The 11,579-nt window shown below is 45.5% G+C and overlaps 1 protein-coding gene across 8 annotated transcripts in view; it reads right to left on the bottom strand.

Moving 5' to 3' along the window:
• The window catches only part of TSPOAP1 (TSPO associated protein 1), a 253,233-nt gene that overhangs the window by 87,087 nt on the left and 154,567 nt on the right, over window positions 1-11,579 (bottom strand). For all 8 annotated transcript variants that reach the window (XM_019507394.1, XM_019507550.1, XM_019507335.1 and 5 more), the window contains exons 15-20: window positions 11,107-11,216; window positions 7,679-8,494; window positions 7,008-7,159; window positions 2,804-3,400; window positions 1,110-1,442; window positions 633-806 (exon numbers count right to left, since the gene is read on the bottom strand). In XM_019507394.1, the coding sequence (XP_019362939.1) occupies window positions 633-806; window positions 1,110-1,442; window positions 2,804-3,400; window positions 7,008-7,159; window positions 7,679-8,494; window positions 11,107-11,216 (2,182 nt within the window). The remainder of the gene's footprint in view (window positions 1-632; window positions 807-1,109; window positions 1,443-2,803; window positions 3,401-7,007; window positions 7,160-7,678; window positions 8,495-11,106; window positions 11,217-11,579) is intronic.

Raw genomic sequence — 11,579 nt, 5'->3', positions numbered from 1 at the left:
CACACACACGAGACACACAACTAGACACACAGAGCTACACCAATATTCTCACACTCCCTTCACACACTCATGCATGGGCATAGCTTTATAAATATGAGAAATCTGAGTGCAAGTAGATAAGGTTATCCATGTCCCTGAATGTTTGTAGGGCCAAAGTATAATTTTCATTTCATTTTTATATGAGATCTCCGTACGTGTGAACTTTATAGATTATGTTTTATTGTTTTACACAAACTTGAGTGATTTATTACCTGTAAATGTTCATTATTATTTACTTGCTGGGGTGAAATCTTGGACCCAGTAAAGCGAGTGGGAGTTTTGTTACCAACAGCCAGGACTCCACCTGAACTTGCTAAGTTTCCAATGCCTTTTGTACTGTTGCAGCTAAATAAAATCTGTCTGACCCACTCACCATTTTATAGTTACATTTCCTTGATTACCCACCTCCCCTTTCCCAGGGTGCATGTGCTCCTGCTGGCAGGAGAAGGCATAAGATATACAATGGAATGCTGCAAGCTTAGGGAATGACCACTGCACATGTCTGGACTCAGAAGGGGTTTTTCTCTCATTTGCAGATGGAATGTAATGATTCCACCCAAAATCCCCATTATGGGGATAGCATTATTAGATACCTTTTCCCCATTCTCTCTGCTGCAGTGTTCCTTCAGATCCCATTTTTCTTCTAGGACATCTGAACATAGCTCCTCCTCCTCCTCCTCCAAAATATCTGAAAGGTCAGAGCTGCGGCTGTGCTCAGCAAGAATATTCAGCTGCCGTCTTCCTGCTTCAGACATTTTTTCTTCTTGCTATTTAAAAGAAAGAGAGTTTCCTCACTTATGGAGAATGCTGACAGCCCAACCAACATCACCAGGTCAGCATTCCAGAAAGCTGCATTTTATCCTGCTGTCTCTAAGCACATAAATCTAAGGAACAGCAGGAGATAAGAGTGCAGGATGGGAACAGAGTGCCTTTTCATGGGCAAAAACAATATATAGCAACTTACTGTTTTCTGACAGGGGAAGAATGGCATTCTTTCACTACACAGAACTCTGCATGTTGTACCTGCAACTTGGAGGTGTCAGAAACAATAGCCCTTTGGTAACACAAACCTCTCTCTTGACTCTGGGCACCGTCACAGAAGAGTCCCCTCTGGAGATTTCTTTCATCAGTTTCTTGCCAGGGGACATTCCTAGCAGCTCTTGAACATAGCTCCCACTCGCATCTAAGTCTCTGTAGCTGTCCTCCCCCAGCTTAGCTGAATTGCTGGAGAGTTGAGGCTCTGGACTCGAGCACTTCTCAGTTCCCTCTCTCCCTCTTTCAGTGGTTGATTCTTTCAACCACTCCTCTGCAAAACATGCCTGGCAGGTCTCCACAGGCACCTTCATGTTGCTGGTGTTGGTCTGGCTTTCCAGCTCAAGGTTTTTCATTACAAAGAGCTCCACCTGGGGAAAAAAAACCCCTCAATTATAAGGGTAAAAGACCCACTGTAGCTATGTAGGATTTCTTCCTCAGTGCAGGTTCTGGGGTCCACATTCCTGTCTTCACTTATGGCACCCAAGTCTTTTATTGGATTTACCCTTAGTCCTAGGTTTCCCACACAGTTCAACTGATGCCTCTCAGTTTTGACCCACAGTCCCCATCTCTTTCCTCTCTATACCTTAGTACACTCTCAGTGCAAGCTGCACCCCATGACTAATACTGTTGTGATTTCTGGGTATCAGATGGAACGGCATGAGATGAAAGGGCAGGAGGTCATTGTTAAACAAACTCTGGTTCTGTTTTAAATTGAAAACTGGACGCTGCTGCAGATGGTCCTGGAGCCCCTTTTTATTTACTGCTGGGGCTGAAGTTATACCAAAGGTGGATCCACCCACCACTTGGTTCTAGATAGCTCTGTTTCCAACTCTAAGACAAAAGCGGACAGCAAAGACAAAAACCAGACTGGCCTTATGGCAGACAAGAAGCTGGGATGAATGTAATGACATGTATTGGGATGGGCACCAGTGAGGAATCCTGAGACATGCATACCATAGCCACAGGAGAACAGTCCATACTCATGCAGATCCAGCCAACAGCTGAAGAGCTATGCTTGGTGGCAATGCAAGGAGCTGGGGGTAATGAGAGGACAGCAAAAATTCTCCACAGCTCTGTGGTTGGCACTCATCTGACTACAGCCAGGCTACTTCACTGGAACACCCACCCCTTCCTTCAAGGACCCCTATGACTCGCCTATCAACTGTCACTCCCACCTGTCCCAGCAGGACTGCAGCCTTCAAACTACCTGATGCCATGACCCACACTCCTTCCTCACTCCTCAATGACTACCTCCTTTGTATAGGTTTTGCCAACTACCTCCTGACTTTATGCTGTCCACCCCACCTTTAGCATAACTCACAGTGATAAACTGCACAGCAAGGAAAATCCTGCACTGGTCTGAGATGGGCAGGATGGCAAATGCTGTAGAAACAGCATTACCATCAATGCTGCTGCCTTTTCCAAATCTCCCTGGGGCAATGCTAGTGCTCTGCTAGTAGACATGCGTGCACGCAAGCAAATGAGTTATGAGGCTAATCTACCCTGTCCTGTGCACACACTACCGTAGCCAACAGTTTCCCATTGTTCTGCCAGCAGTGGAAGAATAACGATGTCAAACTCAGAAGCGAATCACCCGACAAGAAACACCACACTGGGGAGTTGTCCTCTGAAACCTCTCACTTCCCCAGAGAGGACTAGCTCTCTCCCTCCCCCTTCCCAGAGCCTGAGAACTCCCAGTTCTTTTTCAAAAAGAAGGCCAGATACTCACCATCACCTCTGCCTGGCTGTCTTCACCAGAGCCCTTCACTGCTGGGTTCCTGGACGCTACGAGTTCTTCTTCACTCATTCCTGCAGGGAACATGTTGCTGGCAGACTGTGGAAGGTCAGTCAGGCATTCCTCCTCTCTTGAGGCATCTGACATGGATGACAAGGTTCCTGTCACTTGCATTGAGGAAGCACTGGGAGAAGATGGGTGCAAGCATAGGGACATCTTTTCTGGCAGAGAATCTATTGAGCCTTCACAGCTGGAGGTGGTGTAGATGGTGAATTTTGCGTCAGTGGAAACCTTCTGTGGTGGGAAGGGTGGAGCTGTCTGATATGTCACTGGGGTTTGCACAGGCAGAGAGTACCTGGACTCTCCACAGAGGAGTTTGGAGGTAGAAGTGGTAGAAACAGCAGACTGTGGTGGTGAGCAGTGACTAGAAGCTTTCAGCAGAGTTGAGGAGATTTGGGCTGGCACTGAATCCACTGATTCTCCATAAACAGACATAGTTCTTACAGACACCTCCTGGCACACTTGGAACATCTGTAGCTGGGACAGGTCCACTAGGACACTCCCTGCTGTTGGAGAGGTGACTTCCATCACCTGCAAGACAATCAGGAAGAGTCTCTTTACTGTGCACAGGTAACATCATATAGAAGTGTCATCGTTTTCCAACTCCAATGCCCTTACACAGTCTTCCAAGGCTCACAGAAGTTAGGTGTCAGGAAGAACTGCAGGTCTCCAGCCACTGACCAGTAGAGATAAGGAAAGTCATGCTAGAGAGACAAGAGAATACAAGACCCCAGCATGGATCCAGTGGTCAAATTATCAGAGTGGTCCTGGCTGCAGCCTCACAAAGGGCTCCTTGAGCTGTCCACCAGGGCAAAGATCATGAGCCACTGTGGCTTGGGTGCAGGTGGCTGTGGGAAAACCCTGATGGCAAAACCAGAATAGAGAACATACTCTGACAAAGCTGGCACTGAGAGGGAATGAGCCTGTTTTTCTGGCAGGAATGATTAAAATGCTTCCTCTCTTGCCCAGAATTTGCTACCCAAGGTCACATGAAATGCTTGGATATTTTACCAGATATGTTCCCTCTTGCTCCCTCCTGTAGTCCTCAAATCAAATGCCAGCTCTTTTTGCTCCTGAAACTGGCACCACTCCCAACCATGCCAAATCTCTGCTGGTTCCCTCTCACAACCTGGCACATGGGTCCAAAGTCTTTGTGGCTTGAAACAAAGAAAAAGCATCTCCACAGCAAACTGTGCTGTAACCTGTTTTACACTGTGTTTTTAAATGATTGTGGTGTGCATCACACTAGACATGGCTGCATATTTCTATGGCTGATCCTGTGTACATGGGAAGTCACAAGTCAGTTTCGGTATACAACATTCCTGAGGATTCTTTGCAAGCAGTAGTACTAAATTTTGGAATATCTCACAACCCTTTCCTATTTCTATTTCAGATCCTACTCCACCTCTACGGCATGTGAGTGAATTAAGAGTGATCCTGTTCCACCTGCTCAAGTCCCTGAAAGTTCCTGCCTTGTTTTGCAACATGCATCTTCTTAGCCTGAAGACTGAGTCACAAAAAGCAGCAAGGAGGAAGACCCACCCATGTTTTGCATTTACTGTTTTTCAGGGACTCAAGCAGGGTGGAATAGGATCATACTAAACTATCTAAGTCCACTTCAGTAATAGGTGGAATAGGATTGGGCCACCGAATTCCTTTACTAAGGGTTTGAAAGCAATTAAATAAATAAATAAAGCCCTGAAATAAGTACTGGAGAGTATGGTCCTTCCTCCCACACCACAGAGCTGCCAGAAGGAGCTCCAGAGGTTCATACTGGCAGAGCTCCTGCTCAGGGTCATGCAGCAGCTGGTGGCAGGGTGTTCTCTCTAGCTTTAGAATTCCCTCTTCGTGTTCTCTGTAACAGCCCAGAGCTGCTGACCTTCAGGGCACACTGCAGAACTAATTTTTCCCCTGGGTTTTTGAAAATGGGGCAGAATTATAATGGCGCAGAATGGGGAAGCAGAAGGAAAAAAAGTAAACTCTTAATTGTCCTGTTTGGCTGGTGGGTATAATTGCCCCAGTTTAGTTATAATTGGAGGTTGTTTTCTTTCCAAGAAACGCCTTTTCTATTATATCTGCAGTGCCTGATGTACAAAGACAGACACCTTTTTCAGAGTACATCAGTCAGGATGAACAACAGAGATAAGGCCTGATCGCCACTTCTACTTATTCTAGTATCCATCAACATCCACTCCCACTCCTTTCACACAGCCTGCCCATGCTCTTACTGAGGATGCAGATGCTGCTGCTCTCCCCAGAGCTAATCCCTTTCAGAGACCCATGCAAACCACCTCAACTGGACCATTCTACTAGGCAACTCTAAATCTAGTAGACAAAGACAAAAGTGAAAGACATGTAACCTGCCCTCTCTACAAGGGAGTGGGATAGCTTAAAGATCTGGAGTTCATAAACCCCACTGCAGATGGATGATACACACTAACTATATTCCTGGAATATGCAATCACTTTGGTCTGAAACTCGGATTAGCTTGTCTGCAATGAGGTAACGCTAGAGACAATAACCCAGAAACACCTGATTTCTACCTTATGCCGACTATGGTGCGGCAAGCAGAGCTGTACCATGACATCACAGGTAACTCATCCAGTCACCACTCCTTCCCTCCAGTTCATCCACATGCTTCAGTCCTGTTGACTGAAATGAATCAGCAGATGATGCTGCAAATCAGGACTGCAGTGCTTGGGCAGAGCCAGGGCTCAGGACCAGAAGGGAAGACACTGCTCTTGATCAGGAACTAGAATGGCTGAGAAGGAGGAACAAAGCTGAAGACTGATATTGCATCCCCCTTCACACTGTGCCAGGTTCAGGCAAGATCGTTCAGCTCTGCCCAGTCAGAGTTCTGTCCATCATGCAGCACCAAATGGTCACTGCCAAGAACAGAGCTGAGTTAGGGTTACTGGAGGGAAGAAGCATAACTGGTTGAGCTGCCTTTGTTCTCATGTTGCCACTCTCTGTGCAGCAGCAGATGGACCTTACCAAGGAGACTCTGCTGATACAAAACTGATAAAACAAACAAACAAACAAACAAAAACAACCTTTCCCTTCCCCACCTCCCAAAAAAAAAAAAAGTCAAGAAGAGAGGCTGAGACCACTGAATAGTAAAGTACTGGCTTGGTGGCAGCAGCCTGGAAAATTACTACAGCCTCCAGAAATGAGTCCAGTAGCATAACTAGGGCAGTACAACCAGGGCAGCAGCCCCAGCCACTAAGCTGGGGACGGAGGGGTGGGGTGTGCAGAAAAATATCAAAAGCTACTACTGCCAAAAGTTTATGTTGCCCCCAAGCATACCACTGCTCCAGGAACCCAGCTGCTTCGTTATGCTTCTGACTGAGACGGTTAGTTCCATCACCTCTCATTCACCTACAGCTCAGCTTTCCTAAGCAACAAAATCTGCAACCCTCTCCATATGCCACCTTACCCCCTGATGAGCAGAATTATCTCCATGCACTGGAGGAAAAATAACTGAAGCACAGAAAGGGAGGGGGCTTGCCCAAGGCAAAGTACTAAGCCAGGAGGAGAACTTTGTTCCTTGGCACTGCGCTCGCATTTTATGTCCAGGATGCCTCAAGCAGCTATTAAATTCCATTCAAAATCCTAGTCAATTTTTAAGTTTTGGAAAAGCAAATAGCATCTGCCTCAGCAAAATGTTTAATTTCTGCTTGGCTCAGATAAAATCCTATCTGCCCAGGACACTGCAGACTAATGCTGTAGCTACATTATCCACCTGCTGGCAGGAATGTGCCTGAAAAGCTAAAAAGTGTCATCAGACGCTACATTTGCCACTGATTCATCAAACACACTACAATGACATACACAAAGAAAAAATCCTTCCATAGCTAATGGCCCATCTCTATGCTCTCTGGAGCAAAGAACTCAACCTTTTTTGGGTTTACACGTCATTACACAACAGGAGCCCCCTCTGTCCTAGCTGGGGTATCTGAGTTCTATGAGGATGGCGAAAGGAAACATAATACTCCATGTGCCATCACTGAGCCAGGCAGGGCCACTACCCACTCCTCACCTCTGGAGGCCATGCCTCTCCCACATTATCAAGCATTCAGGCTGCTGTCACATGCCCACATATATATGAATTTCCGCCTATGCAGTATCGGCAGGGTACCTTCCGTCCATCAGCGTACACCGCATAACCAGTAACTCGCACTCCATTTGATGACCCTTCTGCATCAATGGTAACAGGCAGCCAGCTGATAACCAGAATACTTGGTGAAGGACCAAGTTCCACCTGGACATCAAGGGGTGCATCAGGAATTCCTAGAAGAGATCAAAGGGAATTTCTTTTTTTTTTTCCATCAATAGGAACACAGTTGCCAGGCTAAATCCACCTAAGAATTTGACATAAGGTTCTCACACCAAAGCCTCCAAACAGAAATGCAAAGCAATGCAATGGTTTGTCGAGATACTTGGGAGGCACAAGACAAAACCAGAGCAGGAAAACATGATGCTTTTGCTCTGTGAACTTTCAAGAAGCAGAAATCAGGGTTTTGCAAATGGAGCCAAGGGTGAAGTGTAACGACCTGTGCAGCACAATGTATGCCTTTGATGGTGAATCACATCACCTGTCCCCTTGCGAAAGTACACTGCACACTTCAGCAAGGGTGGATGCCTGCTATTTCACCGAGAAATTTGCAATAAAAAAATCTAACTGATAAAAAAAATAAAATAAAAACTAGGGAAGACTGTTAAAGTGAAGAAACAAAACATTTTACACTATGGAATCCAGTGTAATCACCTAGCAAACTGCCCATCTTGCTTCCACTCCACCCCCAATACCTGCTAATGGAGTAGTGAAGTGTACCACTGCTGACTTCTGCTCATGCTTCTCCAGGGGCAACTCCCAGAGCATCTTTGGGGGCCGGGTCTCCACCTTGGCAACATACTGAGTGTTAGGGTGCAGGTTGTGGAAGGTGTACCAGTAGACACCTGGCTTTATTGTGTCGCACTCTTCCTCATTGAGGTACACAGCATGATTGTAGTTGCTGTTGCATGGAAGCCAGGTGACCTCTGCTGATGTGGCTGTGATGTTTCTGACTTTCAGCAGAGTGGGGGCTATGCAGAAATCTTGCCCTACGAAGAAAGTGCATCGCAGCCTATCAGAGCTGCCTTGTTCCGTCACACTCTGCACAGAGATCCGGTAGGCTTTTGTCTTTAAGTCCAGCTTCTCAACAATGGCTTTGGTCTGAGGGCCACTCTTCACATTCTGCCATAGCTCTGCATCCACATAAATATTGTAGCTTTGTATCTCTGGGTAGCCGGCTGGCAAAAGCGGTGGTTCCCAGCCTACAACAATACTTCTGGCAAGCTGTTTGATCAGAACCAACTTTCTTGGATAAGGCACTGCTGTGTGACTAACCGGCTCGTCCTGGTCTCCTTCTAGCCTACCGGGCAATGGGCTGACACTGGTTTCTTCAGCAGAATAATCACTTTTGTCTCCACTGCTGGTGCTTGTACTGACAAAACTCTTCTCATGGTATGAGCTATGAGTAAGATCATTTAGCTCGGGAGGCAGAAAGGTCATGAGGTCATCGTCTGAAACTCGTTCAACAAAATTTGAAGGGACCAGCCCTCTCCTGCCATCCATCAGCTCCCCTAAACAAGAAACAGGAAACCTGTTACCACACTCACCCTTCAGACTTTAAACCTGACCATGGAATTGGCAAAAGGCAGCAGCATCACTGCTGAAAGAACAGAAAAAGCCCTCTCAGGCCACATTAGCACAATGCTGACAGGGAGGTCTGCTCTGTCCCACAGGCCTTGGGACATTCCCTAGTGCACTCCCATATACTGCTAAATGTCTGCAGTAATGAGGCTCCACTGCTCCCCTTGGCACTACCTAGAAAGGTTTTTAGGTATTTCCCCTAGGCTCCCTTTTCTATATTTCATCCCACTGCTCCTAGTCACACCTCTAACTCTCTCACCACTTTCTTCGCCAGCCTTTCCAATCCATGCAGTTTCTCACCGCAGCCCCTTGGGTCATCTCTTAGCTCATGTAAGCAGTTTGTACTCTTCTGATCTTTCCTCATAAAAAAACTTGTCTCTCCAGTTCCCTGATCCTCTTTGTAGCTCTGTTCCGATGTCTCCCCAGCTTGCCTGTTGAATTCTGGAACAAAGGTACCCGGAAAGAAACCCAGGAAAAACACATGGTCTCCATGCTCTGTACTGAGGTGGCTACAGCACGAATCAGATGACTTGCGGGACCATGGCTGCTTGTAATTTGCTGATTCAAGTTCCAGTGACAAAAGAATCAACTGAAAATGTGAATAGCAGAAAAAGGGATAAAGAATGAGGTGAAAGCAGAAGCTAAAAAAAAAAAAAAACACCAAAAGCAGAACAAAATAAAGAACCAGGGTAGGCAAGAGGTCAGCAGGGCTATACTCACGTCTGCTTCCAAAAGGAATCTGAGTGACTTAGGAGTTCGGGTCGTATGAAATAAAACTTATGCTCCTATTCATTTTGAGATAGATCCAGAAAGAGATTTTGGCGCCCAACAGCAATACACAGGCACCACTGAGATCCCCACAACCCCTGCTCAGCTTCTGCCCAACTCTGTAGGCACCCGAGTTTTTGCCAGTAAAATCTCTTATGTGCCTAAGTTTCTGTGGATAAGTGTAGCACACAATCACCTCAGTCCTGATGCTTCTAAGCTGCTTGATGCTTAAGTCCTGACTGACTGGTTTCTGTGTTTATTTTAGGGAATCAGACACCCATAAACCTAGTTCAATTACTTGGGGGGTGAGATGAAATCTGGAGTACAGGAGGATTTGTAAGAGTTCATTAGACAATTATTGGTTCCTTTACATTGAAATACTCATTCAGTTGGCTTGCTTGAATGTGTTATAAACATAAAGCTGATGAAAAAATCATAGCCAAAGGGTAAGGATAAGGAAGAGTGTTGATACTTGTAGGACTTCAGGGGTGGTTGCACCTCCTTCAATTCCTCCTCCAATCCTGCCATCTACAGGAACTAAGGCTCTAATCCTGCAGAAACCAAGCTGCCTGGCCCTTCTTCCCAAGCCCAGCAGGCAGTCAACAGCACCTGCCAAGTCATCTAAGGGCCTGTTTCTGCTGGAGCTGAGCTGCTCAGTCCTTCTTCTCAAGTGCGTGGGTAGCCACCAGGTCTGGCCATGTCCTACTAGCTCCAGAGTCAAGAGCCTGATCCACACTGCACCCCTCCTTTTCAACATCCTAGATCCATTGTTAGAGAGCTTTAATGAGAAGTACAGGCATCAGCATTAGTGCCACCCTTATTTAGTACCCTCACTAATCATCTGGAAGAGATGGCCATTAGAATACTAATGAAATTCACAGATGATATTATGAATTATTAAGCAGAAAGCATGAAAAATATTACAACAGATAAAATATACAAAGGAACCAAGAAAGACCAAAAATCTGGGAAGAAAAAAAACAGCTAATCCAGATAAGGAAAAATAATCCAAAGCACAAATATGAAGGATCTAGAGAAGGGAGAGATGCTTCGTTTCCCAGAGTGCTGTCCAAGATCTTGGGAGTCATCTGTTCAATTCCCTGCTCTTCAAATGATATTTATGTGCCTAAAACTGGAAGGTAAGTGGCTATGAGAGTCTTCAGAAGTGTCTAGGTTCGTAACTCCCACAGATTTTGAAGTTTCTACTAGATGCCCTTCTGCATCTTTAGGCACTTAAGTATCTGTAAAGATAGGGATTGTTGCTACTCTCTGCCTCAGCACTGTGTCTTCTTTCCTGGCAAAGCAAGTTCGTAAATGGTTACAGAACATGTCAAATACCAATGAGAGAAGAGCTACTTAATGCAGCGCTCTAGGTCCAGGGTATGCCTAGTGTATTAGGAGATACTTGTCAAGAACTAATACAAGGCAATGCCTCAAGCCCTTGCCATTTTCTGGGAAATATCTGGTACTTATGGCTAAGGAATCAGAAATAGTTCAGGTGGTACACCACAGATGTCAAAACCTGGCTGTCCTCAAATTGATGGAAAAATAAATTCCCATTGACTTTCCCTGAATCTCGATTTCACCTTCCGGATTGAACTGACCCTAGTATACAGGTGCATCTTTATAAAAGTTATGGGAGCAGTGCTTGCTAATTTTGGCCTTATGACCTTTTATTTCCTAGTAACTGCAAATTCGTCAAATTCCTCCCTCTATTCTTAACGATGTCAAGTTTTTACAGCTTCCTAGTTAAGTCTCATCTTATCAAACACACCTTCAAAGAAGCCATCTTCATCCATGTCCCCATAGATGTAAATATACTCTCCAGCAGTCAGAGGGAGCTCTGCCTCTGGGTTTTCATTAGGTCCATCGAAAGGATTATAGCTGAAAGAGTTGCAACCATAATGTTTATTTTGCATACCAGCTTCCACATCAAAACATCCAAGCAGTCACACTAGACCTGTACATTGGTCCACTGAGGCTGGTCTCCTGCTTCTAGACATGTCGCAGAGGAATATCAAAGTCATTGCTCATATTTAAAGCTAAATCTCTAACGTGTGTTGTTGGAGTGGAATCTGTGTTCACTTTCACAAAGGAGATGTTTTAGTGGAAGTTTGAGTGAAGTGCTTGGAAACACAAGCATTTACAAAACAATTTTTGAAAACCTGATGCAAGTATGTAATTATTTTTCTGAATTATAATGTAAAATACTAAAATGGGGGACTTCTAACTGAACTTTGGTCTCAA

This window comes from Gavialis gangeticus, unplaced genomic scaffold (genome assembly GCF_001723915.1).
Source record: "Gavialis gangeticus isolate Ggan-Ray unplaced genomic scaffold, GavGan_comp1, whole genome shotgun sequence".
NCBI lineage: Eukaryota > Metazoa > Chordata > Crocodylia > Gavialidae > Gavialis > Gavialis gangeticus.
Note: the sequence above shows the minus strand (reverse complement) of the source record. Positions and strands in the feature narration are given on the sequence as shown.